We start from the raw sequence: 23,340 nt of genomic DNA on the forward strand, positions 1-23,340 counted from the left end.
AACTCTGCCTCCAAATAAAATTTTGAAAAAAAAATTATATATATATATATATGCAAAAGGTCCAAATAAATTACTAGGGGATTATAAATCTTAGTCCTTATTCAAGAGATCAATTTCTAATAATTTGTTATTGACCCTTGCATATGGTTTTGGATATATTTTATTGGAAGGCAATATTAAGTTTGCAGTGTAAATCAGGTAGGACGACAGTGATGGAAGATTATATGGCCTTGGGGAACTACCTGGATTCCTTCTTGTTAGAGGCTAGTTAAAGTTCCCCTGTGATTGAAAACACCCCTGTATTCACACCCTACAGACTACTTTAATCATCTTTGTACAAAATATGCCTTGTGAGGTATCATTTGAAAACTAATAACTCGCTGGTCAATAATATGATGAAATGTATATAGCAATGTTATATGTAAAGTTATTAAATCCCCCTGTATGATGTTATTAGCACATGTTCAAAACCACACAGCCCTGCACAGCTACAACTACAGTACATAGCCAAAGGTTGTTAATCAGATCTGTATTAAACAAAGTACTGTGTATTTACCTCAATTTACATATAAGTAGTAAACAGGGCCAGTAAGACAGCAGGGGAAGCAGAGCAGATCAAATTTGCATTTTAGCAAACACAAGTGGGGAGAAAGAGCATGGTGCCTCCTTAATCACCAGACTCCATGTCGCCTTCCTCAATGTTTGAATGAACTTTGCTTTGAGAGGTAAACTTCAGAAGAATCCACTTCAAAGATTCACTAGGACTACAAAAGAAAGGGGCATAATACACCAAGCTCTCTCTCTCTTTTTCACCCAAGAAGACAAAGGCACCAGCACCTTTGGGCCTCTGGGAGATATCCTAACCAAGGAAGGAGTCAGTCACCATCTTGCTGGAAGACTGTGGGTGAGAAGGGCCATCTTAACAAAGCCTTGGACCAAATCTTGCTAGATTCAGTTTTAGACTTTTAGATGTGTGTTTTCCCTTTCATTTGCTTGTAGTCATTTCTATCTTGAATTATTATACTTTAATTCACTTAAAATCCTATCTTCTTTTGTTAATAAACTTGTTTCATCTTTAATCTTATCAAGCCAGTGCTGTGTTTGAACTGTTTAATAACTCCGGTTAATGTAACAAACTGTTGAATATTTACTTTGTACAGGAGCAACGATCCTGAATATCTGAACTGCCCAGGAGAGGGCTGGACAATGCAGCGCACATTTTTTGGGAAAATTCGGGACTGGGAGTGTGTTGAGGTCACCCTGCAAGTAGTAAACAGACTGGTGGAAGTCAGATCGTGACTGGTGTGTTGCTGATAAGCTGCTGAGGTCAGAGCTGCAACTATGCACAGACACTCCGAGTGTGACCTGCATGCTGGTAGGCTGTTTGTGAGTGGCCTAGGTTGGGAATTACAGTAGCAAAGCATTATGAGGCACCCACGGTTATTGGGTCAGGCGGTGACAACCCCTCACTGATCTGGACTGCACCCCAGAATATTACACTCCCTAGATGGGCAGTGTAACTTGCCAGGGTGAGAGTGACAGAAGAAGGAATACATGGTCCAAACGAAGCAGCTGAAGCCATTACCTTTTACTTTCCAGGCTTTTAGACTTTTTGCATTTCTTTAGAAGTGAAAATAACAATAGAAACTTTTCTGGTTGTTAGGTAGACTCCAATGATACACACTTTCAAACTTAACTATTTCTTAACAGTTTTTTTTTTTGTTCACTGATATTCATTCCAACAAGGTTCTGTTTGTTTTCTACCAGAAGACATTATAGTGCCAAAAACTGAAAAGACACACAGGCACAGTACACCATCAAATCAAAAGTGATTAAGTATGGATTACAGGCCAGTCCCAATGACATATACTAGCAAACCAGCCCCCACACTCCCAGCATCTGCATCTATGGAATTTAACTAATCCTTTTTGCATTAACCCAAACAATAAGATCTTGAAGGTCAGAACACAGCAACTGAAAAGTCTGATGGACATCCTAAATGAGGGAATTCCACCACTGCAAAATTATGCCTCCAATCCAAACCACATTGAATCTCTCCACCAAAAAGAACCACCTGGATGATGTCAAAGGATACAGGATGAATACAGCTTCCAGCACTGCTAAGTACAGTACCAACAACTTGCTGAAGGGCAAACAGATCTTTACACTTTGGGGGGGTTTTGCAGGTAGAGTGCTTTTTAAATTATCTTTGAAGTATGTATCTTTAATTCTATAAAATTTGTTTTCTTAATGACTGAATTTTAAAACAGCTTTTTTGTATTTTCAAAGGCTTTCAGTTCACCTTTAAGCATAATGCAGCAACTTTTATTTTAAGTATGTTACAGTTCAAGTAATTTCTTAAAGAACTTGCAGTGGGATTATCGAGGAAGCAATTAAACAGACAAAATTTAATTATGGAAAGGGCACTAAGCAGTTTTCAGTGCAGAGAATTAAGTTTATTAGTCATATGTGATGTACCAAGTAGCACTGCACTATTAATATGAGCACTTATAATTTATAACTGCAAAAACATTAAAATAAATGAAGAAATAATGTCTCATTGAACTGTAACAGAATATAAAGAGTTTTATTTAACCTGAATTGAACACATAGTCAGTAAAGGGAATATAATCTCCAGACTCAATTTACTCAGAGTTATTTCTTCTTTTTGAAACATTTAATGATATGTCCAGAGGCTGTTTTCTCAAGTTGGTATTTTGCTATACAAAGCAGGACCCTTGACCCAGATTCTGCCAGGCATTATGCCAGGCATTTCCTATGCATTTCTGACTGACTCAACAATTCTTTTAAAGAACTGTAATTCTGTATTGTAAGTTTTACAGTAATAAATATTTGGCCCTAATCCTTCAAGGAAAATCACAATGACTACATCATCATCTGATTACAACTATTCTCATTCACACATGAACAAACTCTATTGGGCCCAAGTACTGAAAGTAACCCAGTTACATGCATTGAATTGAAGCAAACTTTTCTGCTAATATGTAAATCTGATTATTTGAGACTAGACTGACAATCTAGTTGCAGCAGAAGACATTGTCACATAAAGAATCCAAATTTGGGATCCCAACTTACCATAGGAGGGACCACCATGTACTGCTCTTAAGCAACCTGTGGCTGTGAGGATGGATCTACTAATAGAGGGTCTTTAGGAAGGCAATAAAGGAAGGACACAGATGAGGGTGCTCGATGACCTCCCATTTGAAAATAAAATAGACATGTAAAGATATCATCACAGGTCCTTCTTGTGCTACCAGGCAGTCAGTCATATCAGTGGTATGAGTTAGAAAAACTGCAGTGAAACCCTGTGAAGAACACTACATCCAAACCCCGTGCAAAATGTTTTAACTGGTTTTATCATCATTGTATTGGGGCATAATCAATAAGTCATGCATCACTTGCAATTACTTTGCATGTCAAGTTTCATTTTGAAGTCTGGGTGCCCACATTGCTACATGATAATTGGATGTTTTCAGTGTTGTACTTTTCCATGTTCCCAAGGCTGATTCAAGAGCCATTATTTTGGGCTCAAAGTAATTGCAAGAAAAAATAATTCCATCCCTTTTCACCAGGAGGAGGAAATGGAATGATGGAGTGTGACTGAATGTACCCATGTCCACACACATCAAAGTGCTGCAATAATCTTTGTACAAAGAATGCCTAGTAAAATATCATCTGAAAACTCCTTATTTGCTGGGCAATACTGTCCTGATAAAATGTGTGTGGCAACACTGTGAAGTTATAAGATTCCACTATATCGTGATCTTAACATATGTTCCAAACTTAAGTTGGCAAACAGGTCTGTCTCAAACAGGAATGTACGCTCTGCTTAATTTGCATTTAAAGCAGTAAACGGAGTCATCAAGCAGGAAGGGAAACAAAAGAAGCTTCAACAGGTGAGGAAAAACAGGAGAGAACATTCTTTCCCATAGACTCTGTCTCATGAATCTCAGCTGGAAATGTTTTCCAAGGGATTGGGATGCAGGTGGGGGGGGGGGGGTTGACACTATAAAAAGGGGGGCAAACACCGTAAGGCACCGTCTCCCTCTCTGCCGACTGATTCACTACACCAGAAGGAACAAAGGAAGTAGTCATTGAACTGGGGAAGACATCTGGTCAAATTGGTGAGAGCATGTAGTGAGAAAACTTTGCTTTCAGTTTGTTAAGTTAGGCACTAGATGCATTTTATCTTTATTTTTCTTGTAACCAATTCTGACTTTTATGCCTTATTACTTGTATTCACTTAAAATCTCTTTATAGTTCATAAATTTGGTTTAGTGTTTTATCTAACCGAGTGTGTTTGAATGGAAGTGTTTGGGAAACTCAATTTGGGGTAACAAAGAGTGCATATTATTTTGATTAAAGAAATATGGACTTTATATGAATTTGTATTGTCCAGAAGAGGGCTAGGGAATACAGCACATACATTGCTGGGGGGAAATCTAGGACTGGGGGTGTGTTCGGGTCACCCCATAATATAACCAAAGCTGGTAAGAACCAAGGTGTGGCTACAGCACACACTCTGACATGGCTGGGAGTGACTTGCATGCTGGAGGCTGTTTGTGAGTAATCCAGACTAGAGGCTACAGCAGCAAAGCCATGTAAAGGGCACCCCAGTTTAGAGGGCAGGGGAGACACAGCTACTCATTCATCTAGACTGTACACTGGGTATGTCACAGAGAGTCAACAAAAATCCTCCCCCACCTGGATCCCTCTATGGCTTTGCTAACAAAACAGCTTTTACTGTAGTATGTTTCATCTGGCATGTTGGGGAAATGGGGGGGGGGGAGGGCGGGGTGCCAGTAAGTGAAAAATGCTGGTTAATTTAAGAGGGAGGGAGTTTGGGTGCGGGAGGAGGTGCAGGGCTGGGGTTCTGACGCAGGCTCTGGGAAGGAGTTTGGGTGCAAGGAGGGGGCTCGGGCAGTGGGTTGGGGTGCGGGGAGGGGTGCAGGGTGCTGGATTTGGGGGGCGCTCACCTCGGGCGGCTCCCCGCAAGCAGCAACCTGTCCCAGCTGCTCCTAGGTGGAGGCACAGCAGGCAACTCCGCACGGTGCCCCTGTCCCACCCCAAGCGCTAGCTCCGCAGCACCCATTGACTGGGAACCATAGCCTTGGGAGCTGTGGGGGCAGCGCCTGTGGGCGGAGACTGCATGCAAAGCCACTTGCCGCGCCTCTGCCTAGAAGCAGCTGGGACAGGTCGCCACTTGCGTGGAGTTGCCTGAGGTGAGCGCCCCCCAGATCCGTCAGCCTGCACCCCCTCCCGTGCCCAAACCAGCTGCCCCTAGCCCCCTCCCACACCTAAACTCCCTCCCAGAGCCAGCGCTCCACATCCCCTCCCGTGCCCCAACCCCCTGCCGGCCCTGTGCCAACCGGACTATAAACTGGAATTTCAATTAAGATCAGAAATGCCAGTTTATAGAGCTTTCTGGTAGGTGAAGTGCCAGATAAAACAGCTTTTCTTGTAATATGCTGCATGAAACAAACAGCCAGCTCTGTAATAAAAAAAATTACACACAATCTCTCATATGTCTGAGCTGGTCATCACCTGATCTATCTGAAACTCCAATGCCACTTTCGACATCTGTAAGATCATGACTAATATATGCACAAATCAACTCAGTAGGAAAAAATATTTTTTGATGGCTATCTATATCATACCTCTAATGGCAAACTTTAGAAAAAAATTATTGCTTTTGCAAAATTAGTGTTTTATTTTTAAATTTAAAATAGGGACTTGACAGAGATATTTAAGACACTGCTGTGTTTTAATGGAATACTCCCCAGATCTTCTCTAATAGAAGCATTAGGCTAATCTACTGAGTAATTTATTTTAATAAAGTAAAATTACAGATTTGCCTTATGAATCAAAATGACCCTGATAAAAATTGACCCTGATAAAAATTAAGATTTTTTTGGTGTTATTCCTCTCTTTCTATTTATCTTATAATTTACTATAGTTTTATTAACTGGTTTTCTACTAGTGCATGTAGTTCTTTGGAAGTGATCATATGGCATTAAAGTGTGTTGCTACATCAATCCACCAGCAAAAGTCTGAACTCAAACAAGAAAAGAAGCAGAGAGGAAAAAAACAAAGTTGATTCCATTGTGGTAGAACGAGTAAGTCTAACCCTAAAGTAATATTTAGACCAGTGGATGCCCCCCTTTGTGAGAAATAAAAGCTGTAAGTAAGGAAACTAATTTTCTCATTATTTGTATTGTGGAACATCCGGAGGCACCAATCAAGATTGTACTAGGCACTCAACAAACACTTAAAAACCATCGTGCTTGACATGAAGAACTTACAAACTAATTTAAGACAACTAAAAATCAACCATTTTCTCATCAGAAAACCCCCAATAGCCAAAACTGGGTCTCTATCCTGCAAATATTTATGCATGTGCTACATTTTACACAATGAAAAGGACCATGTTTCAATGGGACCACTAACATTACGTGAAATTAAGAACATGTGTAAATGTTTGTAGGATCACAGCCTTTGGCTGTATTCCCAACATGTATCAATTGCATTACAAATCTCTCACCTGGATACACTGGATTTCAGGTAAGTGAACTCCTTGTCTGATTCTATTTGGATAAACAAGGATCTACTAAATGTATATTTGAAATACCTGATTAACGGCAGATCTCTGTCGGATTGCTTCTCCCAAGGAGATCCCGCTGGCAGTTGAAATCTGGGTCCCACTGCTGCTTTGGCTTAACAACTCTTCCTTCCATCCAGGACGTGGTGGTGTTGTAGCAATAGGCTAAAATCATTTTTTTAAAGAAGGAAGTAAAAATTGATTTTCATGATCCTTCAAGGTACAGAGCCATTTAAGTTGTAATGTACTATGCAATATCAGTAAAAGCAGATAGTTGCTGGCCCAAATTAATGAGATAAGAATCACATGCTGTAGCTGGAGGTGCAAAGGGGGAAAGTTAATTTGTGCATAACATTTCTAATTTTACATGCTAAAATAGTAATGAAATATCATGTTCTGCGCATAAGATCAGGGCCGGCTCCAGGGTTTTGGCCGCCTCAAGCAGCCAAAACAAAACAAAATAAAAAAGCCGCGATCGCGATCTGCGGCGGCAATTCGGCGGGAGGTCCTTTGCTCCCAGGCGGAGTGAGGGACCGTCCGCCGAATTGCCGCCGAATACCTGGACGTGCCACCCCTCTCCAGAGGGCCGCCCCAAGCACCTGCTTGAGAAGCTGGTGCCTGGAGCCGGCCCTGCATAAGATGATCACTTGTATGAGTCAGGAAATTCTTTTTCCCCATTCATGCAGCATTGTGCAATTCACAAGGTGCACTCCCCTGTCTCTGCAGCATCAGGTACTGGGCCCTGCCAGAGGCAGGGTAACAGATATGCTGGATCAATTGAAATGGGCTGTAGCCCACGAAAGCTTATGCTCAAATAAATTTGTTAGTCTCTAAGGTGCCACAAGTACTCCTGTTCTTTTTGCGAATACAGACTAACACGGTTGCTACTCTGAAACCTGAATGTTAAGTGTTATTCCTTGGATTTATACCAATGGTGTAACTCAAATTAAAAAAAAAAAATTAAAGAAAGGAGCTATATAAATCCATCAAGTGACTGCAGATCAGTTTATATATGTAACTTAGGACCCTGAAAAATGTTTAGGGTATTTCTTGGGGAAAAAAATAAGTCTGACTTGCGCCTGCAAAAACGGCTGTCACAGGGCTTTTGCCTTGATGAGACACCAGATGAAGCTATTTTGTGATTGGAGTGACATTTTTTCTCTATAGTATAACAAGCATAAAGAGGGAATCTGTGCGGTTGTCTACGCTCCTACCGAATCCTGGAGCCAGCTTCACAGGTGAGGCAGCCAGTTCCAATCACACCAGCATGAAAGTATAAAATGAAACCTGCAGTGTATTATACAGAGATTCAACTGAAACAAAATTGCTCCCTAAAACAAGAAAAGCACTAGTCCAGAAGAGAAGCATCAAACTCAAGCCGATCCAGACAGAGTGTGGCTCTGGAGTGCGGGGTGCTCGGGTAGGGTAGGGGGAGTGCTGTTGGAGAGTGTCTGGGGTAGCTGAAGTGCATGTCTGCTGTCTAGGTGTTGCTGGGTTCTTTCTGGGTTAGGGAGGGGCTGAGACATCTGGGAGAGCTAGTGTAGGTTGATAGAAGACATCTGGGAGGGGAGCTAGGGTCTGTCTGGGAAGCAAGATTCTGCCTGGAGGGCAATTGTTTGGGGTCCAGCTGGGATCTCTTTGAAGGCCTGGGGATTGGAAGGAGGCACTCCCAGTGGAGGAGCAGGACATGTCTCTGGGGGTTTAAGGTCTGGCTGAGGTCTCTCTGGGACTAAGATAAGGGATCTGAGGTTCAGCTGGGAGACAGAATCTTGGGGCTAGTACTGAGACCCCCTCACCTACTATCCTCACCAGATACTGCCAGCAACTCCTTTTGTTGCTGCTGCTGCTTTAATCCATCAGTGTCAGTAACCAGAGAGGAAGCACACATGCATCCAAGGATGTCCAAAAGTCATCTGCCCCAGTGGTCTCTAGTTTCCAGAATGCACAACTGCAGCTCCTGCCCACTGCTCAGCCCAGCGGTTCTCAAACTTCATTGCACCATTATCCCCTTCTGACAACAAAAATTTATTACACAACCCCAGGAGGGGGAACTGAAGCTTGAGCCCTCCGGAGCCCCACAGCCTGGGCAGGAGGGGGCCAAAGCCGTAGCTCAAGGGCTTCAGCCCCACGCGGTGGGCCTGTAAACTGAGCCCCATTGCCCAGGGCTGAAGCCAAAGCCTAAGCCTCGCCGCCCAGGGCTGAAGCCCTCGGGCTTTGGCCCTGGGCGGTAGGGCTCGGGCTTTGGCCCCAGACCTCAGCAAGTCTAATGTCTGCCCTGGCGATCCCATTAAAACGGGGTCCCGACCCACAGCTTGAGAACTGCTGGATTTAGCCAAATGCGTGACTCAGGCTGAGACAGGGCTTGAGTAATAGGGCTGCAAAGAGACTGCAAAATGCAAAGTGGTCATTTCATGGCTCAGCAGTGAAAAAAGAATTCATCCCATCCTCAAGAGTAGGAGAAGAAACTGTCCACTAACAGCACCGTGCCACCAAACCCCTGGCACTAGCTGAATGAGTGTGAGCAAAACATCAATAGGACTGAGCTACCGTCAAAAGATGCAACATAAATGGCTTCTGATGCAGCACGCCATGTAGACTATGTGTCCCCCCCCCAAAAAAAAAGGAAATAGCACTGTTTGAATCTGATTCTCTCCCTAGTAGGCTCAATTTCAAAGTAAGAGTTCTGGCTGACCAAAGTCCTGGAAAAGATAATGCAGATGTGTTATACCGATTCTGAGAGCAGTTCATTTACATTAAATGTCTGTGAAACAGTTCTCAAAAACAATATGAATTTAGAGCTATTGGTCATATGGACAGGGATGACTTATGTGTTCTTTTGTGGCTTCAATTTCTCTTTCAATAGCTGAAGTGATTGTCTTTGCTTCTGAAGAGATAAGTAAGTCTGCCACGTAACATTTCAGCTGAAAGGTAGGGAGGGACAGTGAAGCTTTGTAGTAGCATTTACTAACTTATTCAGGGTCGAGCAAGCCTGACTTTTCTCTGCAACCAACAGTAGGAACAAAAAAAGTCACTTGATATATCAGGGGATAGCAGAGCAGATGCTTCATACTGGTAAGATAAAAATGCAAACACAAGCTCTCAATGACCTTGTGGAATCTTATAAAGTACCCTTGAGGGAAAATGTCTAAAGAAAGTCCCAGAAAGATGGGGAAAATTGCAACTCCTACAGAAACTTACACTTTACATAAACATTCAGGGCCAAACTCACCTCTGGAGTAACTCAAGTAAAGAATTATTCCAGGGATGAAACGGACCTAGTCTCTTAATTAAGCTTTATGGGAAACGGGTTGGGGGAGGATGAGGAGGATAAACACCTCCACACTAAGACAGTCAATTATAACCAAGGAGAAAAAGCTTGTAACTGACTCTGCAGTGGAGTTCACAGCTCTGCTCTGGAGCCATATTCAGATGCTGTTGTTCTCTTCTCCCTGGCTCCTCTGACTGTACCTGCAGAGATGGGCACAACAGCAACTGGACACAACTCTAGAGTGACACCATGAACTCCACTACTGAAGCAGTTTTTCCCTCCAACAACTCCCTTTGGTTGTTTTTTGAGGAACAACAGCTCCAACAAAACTTGCAGGAATGAGATTCCTGTTTGTGGAAGATGAAATGTGTCCCCTATCCATGCTTGGGATCAGTGAAGGGATGGCCTTCCAAATTCCCAATATTCCCCCATTTTCTCTCCTCCATAGTCTGCCACAGCCATTCCCATCTCCTCACTCTGACTTCAGTGATGTAACTCCTCAGCTCCATCAGATACAGGCCTCCTCGGCAGCAGGCAATGATCTTCAAAAAAGAGAGAACCAATGCTTCACAGCTTCAGCATGGCATGCAGCACCCCGATTGAGTGTTAGAAGTACTAATTGAGGGTCCGAGGGAGTGCAGCAATAGGGAATTATGCATGGCATCGCCATCCTCCTTAACCACCAATCACTGCTCATTCCATATTTCACACCACCACCAGAGTATTTCAAGGAGGTCATCTCTGCCCAATACCCCACCCTCAACCATAAACCTCTTGTAATAATACCACACCCCCAAGCCATCTTTGGCTTGTCAAGTCTACGCTCATTCTCTCCACTTGTGCTTTGCTGTCTAAAGAAGATAGCTGTAGAGCAGGTTTTGTAGTTCCATTCCTCAGGCAGCTTCAGGGAGAAGTCCTCTCTCTCCCACCCAACTACTCCATGACACATGACATGTTGGGACAGGCCAGATAAAGGAGTACCTCTGTCTGAAACTGCCTGTGGAGTGACACTGCCAGGCCTGCTTACATACAGCTTTTCTAACCTGCTTCACACTTAATTGGCCTTTAAAAAAGTGTGTGTGTCAGAGAATATTTAATAATGAAGTGCAGTAGAACCTCAGAGTTACAAACACCAGAGTTATGAACTGACCAGTTAACCACACACCTCATTTGGAACTAGACCAGTGGTTCCCAAACTTTAACAACCTGTGAACCCCTTTCACTAAAATGTCAAATCTTGCGAACCCCCTCCTAGAAATGAATATTTCCAGGGATTTTCTCCTTTGCCTGAGTATAAATTATAAAAGCCATGATCTTGGAAATACAAAATTTGTTTTCATGACATGCTTATTACACACAAGTTATTATTATTAATCATTACAGTATTTTTATTACATTATGAAAACGGCAACACTCTTCCAAGATCTCACTTTCGTAGCTTGTATCACTTTGAATAAGCCTGTTAGAAGACAAGGCTCCTATGTTTCATCAAGGATTATCAGATGTGAAACAGCGTGAAGGTATTTAAAAAGCCAACTCAAAGAGTTCCTCCTACACAAGCATTCAGGTCTTGAGCAGTCCAGGCAAATAATTAGGGTGACCAGACAGCAAATGTGAAAAATCGGGACAGGAGTAGGGGGTAATAGGAGCCTATATAGGAAAAAGACCCCAAAATTGGGACGGTTCCTATAAAATCAGGACATCTGGTCACCCTAAAAACAATGCACATTACAACAAAGCTTAAACTTGTTCTTCATAATAATTTTAAAAACAACACTAGCTGCCTATTTAATTTTAAAAACTGCAAAAAATATCTACCTCCCTTTCCATTTCTTATAGGAGTCTTGAAGTTTAAATCTCCTCAGTGTGATAGGTATGCTTGCTTTGATCTGCTTAGCTCTTGGAAGTCCAGGGGCTGTTGGCCCCGTGCTGCCCGGGGTCCCTAGGGACAGCTCTGGCCGCCATTAGGGAATTTTTTCCCGAGAATCCCCTGTAACATTTCATGAACCCCCAGGGGTTAACGAACCCCAATTTGGTAACCATTGAACTAGACGTATGCAATCAGGCCGCAGCAGAGACTGTGTTAAATGTAAACTACTAAAAAAAAATATAAAGGGAAAGTATAAAATACAGAATTGACAAAGTAAGGAAACTATTTCTGTGCTGGTTTCATTTAAATTAAGATCATTAAAAGCAGCATTTTTCTTTAAATAGTAAAGTTTCAAAGCTGTATTAAGTTTATGTTCAGTTGTAAACTTTTGAAAGAACCACCATAACATTTTGTTCAGAGTTACGAACAACATCCATTAGAGGTGTTCATAACTCAGGTTCTACTGAATAGATTGGTAAAGGAGTAGAACCAATGAGATGAAAACTACTACATACAAGATCCTTCCTTGTAGAAGAATTAAAATAATTTTTTTAGGGGCACAATATAACTAAAAATCTTCCAGTGAATCATTTTTATAGACATTTCCATAGTCACACATAATCTATTCCTGGTCTTCACTTGGAAAGTTGTACTTAGTTGCATAGATCTGCATACACTGTGGGGTATTCGCCATTTGCACTCCATATGAATGGCAAAGAATGCTATGGCAATTTCATAGAGGGTTTCTGTACCCCAACATGCGAGGTAAGGCATTCAATCTTGGCAGACCCCACTCCAGAATGAAGATTTGTCATCAAAGACAAATACATGAAATTCAGTAATTTAGATTCTATAATTATAAAATAAGAGTTAGTCTAATACAAAGGTTGAGAGTTTACCCTAACTGATGCTTAAAATGGAAAAAAAAAAAAAGAATTTCATGTAATAAATGCAGTGAAACAAAAATCAAGCTTGAAAGGAGACTTAGGTTGGAACTCATTAAATAAACACGTTCTTACCTATGTAACTAATTGCATCTTATATTTATTAGATCTGAAAAACTTTAAAGTGGAATCTATTTTTCACTTACGTTGTTTGTTTACATTTTAATTTCTCTCAAATTGGCATTCATAACAAGTATTTTCAGTTCATCTAACAACGAATTTCAAGTTCAAGCACATTTGATGGTTCTGTTTATTTTTAATAATAAAAATATGTAAGTGCATACACAAGTTATGTGATTCTCACGCTCCTGGCAAGCCATCGATTCAAGCATAAAGATGAGGCAACCTTGATGAAAGGGATTCAGGGATCAATAATGGCATAAAGATCCTTTCAATTGTAGGTCACACGTTCAGATATGCCTCAAACTGCTAACAAATTAAATTTGTTGCTATCCAATGGCTGACTGCTGGCTTATATGAAATGAGTTTAGGGTCTCAGACTAGTTCCCAATGGACAGAGGTCTGTATCACAAAAGCCACCAATACATTAAACTCTCATTACATCGTTGGACATAGTTTCAACTGACACAATGAAGTCTGAATGGATCATAAAGAGTGAATTCCCCTCTCGCCCTTAATGGTGTTCGCCCCAGGTTAGTGTTGGGACACAATGGCAAATAGCATTGGGAAACTTGAGGATCTACACCCCACATCCTGTCTGTGAATAAATGGAAGTGTTCACTCTCCTGGGATGTAAATCACAACCCACTTCACTTTTAAGAATGGCAAATTTAATTTGGGGCTTTAAGTGCTCGGTGGCCCCTTTAACAAAAGCCAGCTTGCCCAAATGGCTAATTTTAAAGAGAGATGCCACCAGCACCATACACCCACATTTCTTCAACACCAGTTAAAAAAGAGTCACTTCACGAATTAATTTCAGAAATCTTATCTTTGGAGGCGTAACAATAGAGCCAAAATTTCCACACAGTTTGCCTTCCTCAAGTCTTCCAGGAAATCAGATCACTGAAATATATACATGACGTGGTTGTTCCTTGGTACTGAACAACTGTGGGTGTACAACACAGGGGTCTCTTCCTTGAAAATAGCTGTTCCAAAGCTGTTGATTGAAACCAGTTTAAAAGCATCAGTATTTGTAAAAGGCTAATAGTATCATTTTGAAAACCTGTGCTGTGCTACCTATTGCTTGTGCATGGAACAATGTTGCTAAAATAAAGGCAAACAGCTTCTAAGAAAATTATTCATGTCACTCAAAATAAGATGAAAATGTTTATTTAAACTTTTAAGAATTCATAGACATTATTGAACAGTTTTTTTAAATCAAACTTTCATATGCTCAACTGACAGCAGGCAATCTATGCAATAAAATCATTCTCTAAAGCATTACTGCAGTGTGGATGAAATTCACCCATAACAACAGGGGCCACTTAAAACTGGTAACACAGCAGAACAGTTATCGCAGCAGCTGTTCTGCTGCATAGGGGAAGGGCAGCTACAAAGTAGGTGAACAGTGTGACTCTCTACCCTCTGAAACCAGTGGAGTGATTATTCTGTGTAACCCATGCATAAGCACTTCAGGGGTAGGCCAGGACAAGGCCATTGAATCCACAATTAAATAGACCTGTGGCCACGAATCTCTGCATGGCAATGTGTGCAACGGTCACAGCTCCTGTTCAGTCCACATGCCGGAAGCACAGCAACAGAGACAAAGAGAAGCTGCTCCATGCTTTGGCTACTATTGGTTGGGGCTAAAGTCCATTCCAAACACCCCTACATGGCAGTTTGCTTGGGATTTGTGCTAGGGCAGAGGAAATTAATTTCATTCTGTATGTATATGTTCCATTATTCATATTAATCAGTCATTAGAAGAAGCAACACTAGGGTACTTGACAATGGTTTTGAATAAAAACACATTCCAGCAGCTGTTTGATAATTAAATAAGGGGCCTTTTATTTAAAATTTAGATTTTGAAAAGGTTACAATTTGGTATTATAATATACATCTTCAGTACAGGGGAGTTTTATTATTAATCCCACTTGAAATGAATAGTCTTGAGTTGGGACACACAGTGTCCTTAGAAGGCTAATCAAAAAAGTGTAATGAGACATGAGCAAAATTGATTTTATTTAGATAGGTTAAGTATGGCTAATTAGCTGGGTGTTCTGAATGGTACTAGAACATATCAGTAACAAGGGCATGTGTTAAAGATGCATGTAATAAATAGAGTAAGATGGAACAAAAGAGCAGTGGTTGTGATTCTCCATTTAAGTTAAACCTCCTATGTCTATGGTGAAATCTGTTACTTTTTGAAGTTATTTTATTATTTATAAATGTGTCAGCCTGCCAGCCTTGAAGACTGGGGTCCTTTCTCTATAGATCAAGTAGTGGCACGGCAGATTTCCTTCCTCCACATTCTCCCACCCATAACCAGGGAGGAATCTACTGTAGGAAAAAGAGAAGTCAGGGCCAGATCCACAAAGGTAGATAAGCTCCTAACTTCCATTGAAATCAATGCAAGGTAGGAGTCTCCAAAGCCCACTCATGCATTGCCCTCTTCCAACAAATGGGAGTAAGTGCCCTTCCCCACCCTTTTTTTTCCCCTTCTCCTTTTGGGAGAACTGTCCATTAAGAATTGGACCAAGATCATCAACTCATTTTTTCATCCATCCCCATGGGAAAAGTTTTGAAAAGGGGAACATTCCAATTCAACATGACTAAAGCAGAGTGGTTAAAAATTTATTATTTCTTATTTAAATCAGATTTTTAAATTGGTATTTAAATAATACATTTTTTAAAAAACAAATCTGTTTTAAGTCAAATCTGAATGTAATACAAAATATGTTAAGGGACTAAACTTGTTATAATCCCTTAAAATATTTAAACAAAAAAAAATACATATGCTGAATCCATGAGCCTCTATCAAAAACCTTGAGTGAAAGGCTGCTTTTCTATATAAAGAAAGAATTGGGGGGGTGGGGGGGGGGACATCTTACTTTTGAGGTCAAGCTTTATAAATATTACAGTATATTACCTGTACCAAAAAAAAAAGATTTTCTTCATCATCATCCAATAAAGCCATGGATGAGTTCGTAATCGGAACCAGTAAATTCCAGAAAGATTCCATAGATGAACAGATTGCTCAGTTCATTTATGAAAAAAATACTCCCTTGCGTCTTGTTCAGAACAAACATTCCATTGATATAGTTCAATCATTACAACCAGGCTACACTCCACCTGACAGAGCAGACACTGCTGGAAGGGTGCTGGATACAGTGTATGAGAAGGAAACTGAACAGTGTGCATGTGATCAGGCATACTACGCACTGGTTCAGCCGGGGTTAATCACACTCTATGGACCAAGGAGGCCACACCCCCTTGTCCCTGATGGGCATACTCCAGCTGGAACCAGGATATAAAAGGGAGCAGCTCAGCTCAGTCTGGGCTGACCGCCAAAGGAAGCAGAGCTGCATTGCAGGCTCCTGCAGAGAGATTGCCGGCACTCTAGAACACAGAGGCTCCAGTTGAACCCCAGCCACCCAATGCCACTGTCGGAGAAAAACCACAGTTCTCACTTTTTGTTTGGGTACTGCTAGTCAGATGCTTTCTTTCTTTCACACCACAGAGGGAGGAGAGACTGCAGAACCTCCGAGACTACCAGCCGCAGAAGAAGGGGAAGAAGTAGCCCAGGAAGACTAAGCTCTGCTCTAGTGGAGATACTGGGCTTTGACTCAGTGGTCTTCGGAAGTATCCACACCGAGTTGGTGGCAGATATCCCTGCCCCAGCTGCCGCCCACCTCGCTCTGGCCACTAGACCACACTGCCCTGCTGCAAAGGGTGCTTATTAACTCTGGCCACTAGGCCGCACTGCCCTGCTGCAAAAGGTAGTTCTACTGATTCCAGCCGTTAGGCTACACTGCCTTACCTAGAAGGGTAGCCCTAGCGACTCAGGCCATCGACCCATGAACCCTCACCAAAGATCTACTGCACTGACCCTCACCATTAGGCCACACTGCTTTAAGAGCCAGGGCTGCTGTGGTGGCTGGGAAGACTATGCTATTTGGGCTCCACCCCCAGTTCTACTTCAGTTCCCCCGCAACTCAACAGTCCCCTGACGAGGTGGACCTACCCTGCGACAGTGCAAAACACACAAGGGGAAATTCGTTAATCTGAATTTTGATGGATGGAGCAATGTACACAATGATCCAGTCAGTAATGGATGCTAGTGTGACAACGGAAGATGGGGTTGTCAATCATACAGAAACAACTGACAAATCAGGAAATGCCTATACAGCAGAATATTTAAAAGTAGCAGCAATAAAAGCTCGAACAAACTGTGAGCAAAATTCAAGTGCATAGCTTTGTCACAGACAATACTGCAAATGTAGAAAAGAGAAACAATCTAGACCAGGGGTCGGCAATGTTTGGCACGCGACTCGCCAGGGTTACCCTGGTGGGCCGGGCCAGTTTTATTTACCTGCTGACGCGGCAGGTTCGGCCGATCACGGCCCCCAAAGTTGAGAAATCGATTGGGAGTTGAGAAAAAGATCAGGAAAATAGAAGTTACTTACTTTGTAACTGGAGGTTCTTTGAGATGTGTCGTCTCTATTGAAATTCTACATAAGTATGCATGCACCCGGAGTTGGAGAATTCTTGAAAGCCATGTCCATTGGTCTGCTCTCCATTTAGAGATCCTCTGAGAGAATATAGCTTCACCTCAAACTCTTTCCACTATGGCAATAAACAATCAGAGATTGTCGGATTGGCTTTGTAGGCAAAAGGCTAAGGCTTATCGCATGTCGAGGGAATGAAATCTCCTTTCTTCTTCAGTTGTGTGGACTTTTTGGAAAAAATCACAAGTAATTTAATTGACTAGTTCTGAAAAACTATTCTGGGGGTGAATTTAGAGAGTGTCAACACAATGAGGCCTTGTCTCTATGGAATACAGTGTAAGGTACATTTGCCATCAGTGCTCCAAACTCACTCTCCTTCCTGGCTGAGGTGATGGCCACCAGGAATGCAACATTCATAGATAGGAAAGACATGAAACCTATAACCAGTGGTTCAAAGGGAAGCTTAGTGAACACCATAAGAACAAGGTTTAAGTCCCATTGTGGAATAGGTTTCCTTACTGGCGGAAAGGTTCTGATTAGGGCCTTCCAGAATCTGGTACTCTGTGGGCAAGTGAAAACAGGATAAATCACATGAAAAGGGGTGGTATGCCCTGATTTCTGCCATGTGAACCCATAAAGTGTTGATGGAAAGACCCATTGTTCTGAGTGAAAGAAGATAGTCCAGCATGCAGCCTCTGGAGATAAGTTTTTGTTGTGCCCAGATAGAGAAATGCTTCCACTTGACTGCACAGCATTTTCTAGTGGAATCTTTTCTACTATTAGTAACAACGTTTTGCACAGATTCAGAACAAGAATATTCTAGAGTTGATGCATATCCAAAAACCAAGTGCTGAGATGGAGCGGTCGGGATGCTTGAATTTGTCTTTCCACTGAGTCAGGAGATTTAAAAAGGACTGCATGTTAATTGGCAACCAAGATGACAGGAGTAGAATTTGGGAGCCAAAACTATCTGGGCCAGTTGGGGGTGGGGAGGATGACTCGTGCCTTATCTTGACGAATTTTCTGTAAGACCCGAGGTAGGAGTGGTAAGGGAGGAAAGGCATAGTTCAGATGGTCTGACCACAGGAGGAAGAAAGTGTTGCCCTGAGAGTGAAGACTTCAGAGTCCTTCTGGAGCAGGATATGTTGCACTTTGTTCTTTAGAGAGGCAAACAGATCTCTTGTGGGGATTCCCCAGAGAGCAAAAATACTGTCTACTACTGAATTGTGCAACTCCCACTTGTGGTCGATAGCAAAGCGTCTGCTGAGAGTCGGACAGCATTTTCTGATTCCCTGGAAAATAAGTTTCTAACAGGGTGATTTAATTGCTGATGCACCAATTCCACACAGTGACTGCTTCTGCACACCGGGAAATGGATCTCGCTCCTCTGTCCTTGTTGATGTAAAAGACTGTCATCATACTGTCCAATATGAGGAGGACATGGTGACTTAGAATGAATGGGTTAAAGGCTTTGCAAGCTTCCCGGACTGCCTATCATTCCAGAATGTTGATGTGCATCCTGGTCTCTCAGGAAGTCCAAATGCCCTGTGCTAAAGGGGACAAATCCATAGTGATTGCATACCATAGTACAGATGAGGTTACTTTGCTGGACACTGTTACTATGGCATTCCTGGATTGTTTGCTTGGTGAGTACACTGCTTAAAGCCATGCTTTCAGACAATGAAGACAGTCTGGCAAATAGCGTGACATAAGTACTTGAAGCCATATGTCCCAGGAGAGAGAGAAATTCTAATTGGTGTTCGAGGGCTCATGAGCTGATCTATGAAGGTGTTCAACATGGGGAATCGGTTCCTGGGCAGATAGGCCTTTGCCATGATTTAATTTAGGGATACACCATGAATTCTAAAGTCTGCACTGGAGTGAGAACAGATTTTTCCAAATTTATGCTGAATCCTAGGGAAGAGAGGACTTGGAATGCTGACAAAATGGCTTTGTGAGCTTCTTGATGTATCCTGGCAACAAAGAAGCCACTCACCAAGATAGGGAAAGACTGTGAAGCCACCACGAAAAGACCTGGGGGGGGGGGGGGGAAGGAGAAGAGAGGAGCAAGGCTGAATGGGAGAACTCTATCGAAAATGGTCTGGGCCCACCATGAATCGGAGGAAGTGTTTGTGAGCGAGGTGAATGTCCACATGAAAAATACTCATCCTTCATATCGAAGGTTGGCACTGAAGCGGTATCTGTTCTATTGTTCCTTCCTGCAAGAGGGATTCTACTTCTTGTTTGAGAATCTCCTCATGAGAATAGCCCCTGAAAAGGAGTGGAGTTGAGAGTTTAGAGGAGCAAGGGAGATAAATTCGATTGCATAGCCAGAATAGATTATGATTAGTACCCACTTGTCCGTTGTTACTTCCAGAGGTGGAAAAAGAGTGCTAGGTGACTCTCAAAGTCACAAAGATGTGCACAGATTGGAAGGTACTGGCATCATTATTTTGATGGAGGCTGGGATCAGGATGATAATGTTGCCACAGAAGGTACAGGGAAATGGGACTTCTGAACCCTTTGCCTTTTACAGGTGCCTCATAAGATCATTGATGGTAAAATTGTTGAGCCACTGGCCTAGGTTTGTATGGTTGCTGCGGAAATCTCTCTTCAGCGCAGGTGTATATATTCCCAGGGAGCAGAGAGTGGCCCTGGAGTCCTTTAAAGTATGTAGGCTCATCTCTGTTTTCTGGTTGAACAGATGAGTTTCATCGAAAGGCAGGTCCTCCAGAGTGGTTCTTGACCTCCATGAGAAACCCTGACACGTAAAGAGATGATTCACAGCACAGTAGCAGTAGACATTGCCCTAGAAGATGTACCTACTGCATCCACCACTGATTGAAAAGCAGTCTTGGCAACCAACTTGCCTTCCTCAACGAGAGCCTAAAACTGGGCTCTATCCTCTTGTGGAATAAAGTCTGTGAATTTAGAATAGTTCAGGCAATCATATCTAGCCATCAGTGCTTGGTGACTGGCTATTCAAAACTGAAGTGGAGTGCCCCAAAAATCAAGCAGAGTGCCCCAAGGGTCGGTCCTGGGGCCGGTTTTGTCCAATATCTTCATTAATGGTCTGGAGGATGGTGTGGACTGCACCCTCAGCAAGTTTGCAGAAGACACTAAACTGGGAGGAGTAGTAGATACGCTGGAGGGTAGGGATAGGATACAGAGGGACCTAGACAAATTAGAGGATTGGGCCAAAAGAAATCTGATGAGGTTCAACAAGGACAAGTGCAGAGTCCTACACTTAGGAAAGAAGAATCCCATGCACTGCTACAGACTAGGGACCGCGTGGCTAGGCAGCAGTTCTGCAGAAAAGGACCTGGGGGTTACAGTGGACGAGAAGCTCGATATGAGTCGACAGTGTGCCCTTGTTGCCAAGAAGGCTAACGGCATTTTGGGCTGTATAAGTAGGGGCATTGCCAGCAGATCGAGGGATGTGATCGTTCCCTTCTATTCGGCATTGGTGAGGCCTCATCTGGAGTACTGTGTCCAGTTTTGGGCCCCACACTACAAGAAGAATGTGGAAAAATTGGAAAAAGAGTCCAGCAGAGGGCAACAAAAATGATTAGGGGGCTGGAGCACATGACTTATGAGAAGAGGCTTAGGGAACTGGGATTGTTTAGTCTGCAGAAGAGAAGAATGAGGGGGGATTTGATAGCTGCTTTCAACTACCTGAAGGGGGTTCCAAAGAAGATGGATCTAGACTGTTCTCAGTGGTACCAGAAGACAGAAGAAGGAGTAATTATCTCAAGTTGAAGTGGGGGATGTTTAGGTTGGATATTAGGAAAAACTGTTTCACTAGGGGGGTGGTGAAGCACTGGAATGGGTTACCTAAGGAGGTGGTGGAATCTCCTTCCTTAGAGGTTTTTAAGGTCAGGCTTGACGAAGCCCTAGCTGGGATGATTTAGTTGGGGATTGGTCCTGCTTTGAGCAGGGGGTTGGACTAGATGACCTCCTGAGGTCCCTTCCAACCCTGATATTCTATTCTATGATTCTATTCTATGAAGGCAAGTAGAAGTGAATATCTTCCTGCCCAATAAGTCAAATCATTTACCCTCTTTAATCAACTGAGTAGAACTAGGGTGCTGCTGTCTAAATCTCTCAAAAACAGCCTGGATGACCAAAGAATTAGAAGCAAGATGAGAAAAAAGAAATTCCACCCCTTTGGCTGAGACAAAATATCATTTTTTCACCCCCTTATGGGTAGTGGCACAAGTAGCAGAGGTATACCAGACTGTTCAAGCTGGTTCCAAAATAGCATCACTAACAAGAAGTGCTGCTTGGCTGGAAACACAGGAATAGAGGACGTCTGTCTGTTTGTGTTTGGGATCCTGAACTTCCTTAAGGGAGATCTGTAGCTCCCCTGCAATCCCATGTAACAGTTCCTGGAATTGCCTTGGGTCATCAGGGGGAGATGGAGACACTGGGACAACTGCTTCATCAGGAAATGACAAAGACAATCTCACCAGTACTAGCGGAACTGCCGGATCTGACTCATACTCTTCATCTTCCATGGGGTCAGGAGGAAGCTCTGGCTGACCTCTTGGAGAGGAAAGGTGGGCTGACCCCCTAATAGATCATGCCAACTCTGCAAGGTGGTGCGGTTCCCATAGGCCCCGATGCTGTACCCATCAACCGTACCAATGGTCACGCTGGAGGGAAACCAATGCTCGATAATGGACTAGGAGCCAGACTCCTTCCATAAGCTGCATCTTCTGGTGTGGTCAGGATCTGTCTTGTAAGGGGCAGACCTGATGAAGGTGGAGATTGGGGATCCAGGAGAGCAAAAATGTCATCAGGTGGAGCATCACATTCTATTCTCCATGGAGTGCAAGAGATCCTGTCTGCCCGAACCGAAGGGACTGGAGCAGTTACTGTTTGTACCACACTAGGGCAAGGCAGAGCCAGTACCATTGATGGCTGAGGCTCTCGATGGTTGCCTTTTTGTCAGTGCTGTTGGTTCTCAGAGCTTAGGCTTAGTGGGTGCCAGCGGTAGTGCTGCCACCAGAGCACAGCATAGTACTGACAGAGCCCTGGATTTGTGGGTTTTCTTGTTGTGACCCTGAGACTTGGGACGTTCTAAATCCTCATGGGCTGAGCAGGAAGACTTGCTTGACTTAGGCAGGACTAAATGCAACTTTTTTGAAGTGGATTTAGAGGAGGATTTGCTATCATGTTTATGAAAATGCTCCCTACCCTCCCAACAAAATCCCAAAGGGGGATTTGTGGGTGTAGGTTCCCTCACTCCTAAGTTGGACCTCACTGCAGGAGATGCATTCCTTACTGAGTCAGGCTGACGTACTGGGAGTGGTGAATAGAGGATGGGAGGAGAGGGGAGGAGGTGTCCCCTGGTCTGGAGCCAAATGCAGCCTCATACTCTTATCAAGTGCTTCTTGAGGCAAAGTTCCCACCCTTCACAGGCTGGGGAAAGAACATGCACCTTGGCATGGCATGCGCTTCCCCGAGGCAGTACAGGCAGTGCTGATGGTTGCTGATCAAGAAGCATGGACAAAAAGCACAGATTTTGAAGCCTACTCCTGGGCATAATCCAGTACCCATAACAGGGTACCAGGGGAAGTAGGAGGAGGAACATGGGGATTCCCCTGGATAGGGAAACTATTTATCGATCCATCCACCCATAAAAACTTAGCTAAAAATTACCAGATAAAATTCTAAAACTATTTACAAAATAGGTACACATGTATTTACAGACAGAAGAATAAATGAGGACAAAGCTCTGACACAGGCCATGAAGTGGTAAGAAGGAACTGGACAGGTGGTCAGTCCATTCCACCCTTTATTTCCTCAATTGGAGGCATGAGGAGAGTAGGGGCACATGTGCAGACCAACATACATGGCTTTCAGGAATTCTTTCACTCCAGGTGCGTGGAGCACATGCGTACCCACAATGTAATACACATAGGGACCAGCACTCAAAGAAGAACTTGTCTCTCTTTTCCAGTCTATGAATAAAAAGGAGGAAGGAGAGGATGAGTTCTACTAGGTTT

The 23,340-nt window shown here is 42.9% G+C and overlaps 1 protein-coding gene across 7 annotated transcripts in view; it reads right to left on the reverse strand.

Annotated features, from left to right (window-relative positions):
- Window positions 1-23,340, reverse strand: part of ALMS1 (ALMS1 centrosome and basal body associated protein) — a 131,371-nt gene that overhangs the window by 96,939 nt on the left and 11,092 nt on the right. For all 7 annotated transcript variants that reach the window (XM_065597293.1, XM_065597292.1, XM_065597290.1 and 4 more), the window contains one exon: window positions 6,650-6,784. In XM_065597293.1, coding sequence (XP_065453365.1) covers window positions 6,650-6,784 — 135 coding nt within the window. Of the gene's footprint in view, window positions 1-6,649; window positions 6,785-23,340 lie in introns of those variants that run through there.

Source organism: Chrysemys picta, chromosome 5, assembly GCF_011386835.1.
Source record: "Chrysemys picta bellii isolate R12L10 chromosome 5, ASM1138683v2, whole genome shotgun sequence".
In the NCBI taxonomy this organism is placed as follows: domain Eukaryota; kingdom Metazoa; phylum Chordata; order Testudines; family Emydidae; genus Chrysemys; species Chrysemys picta.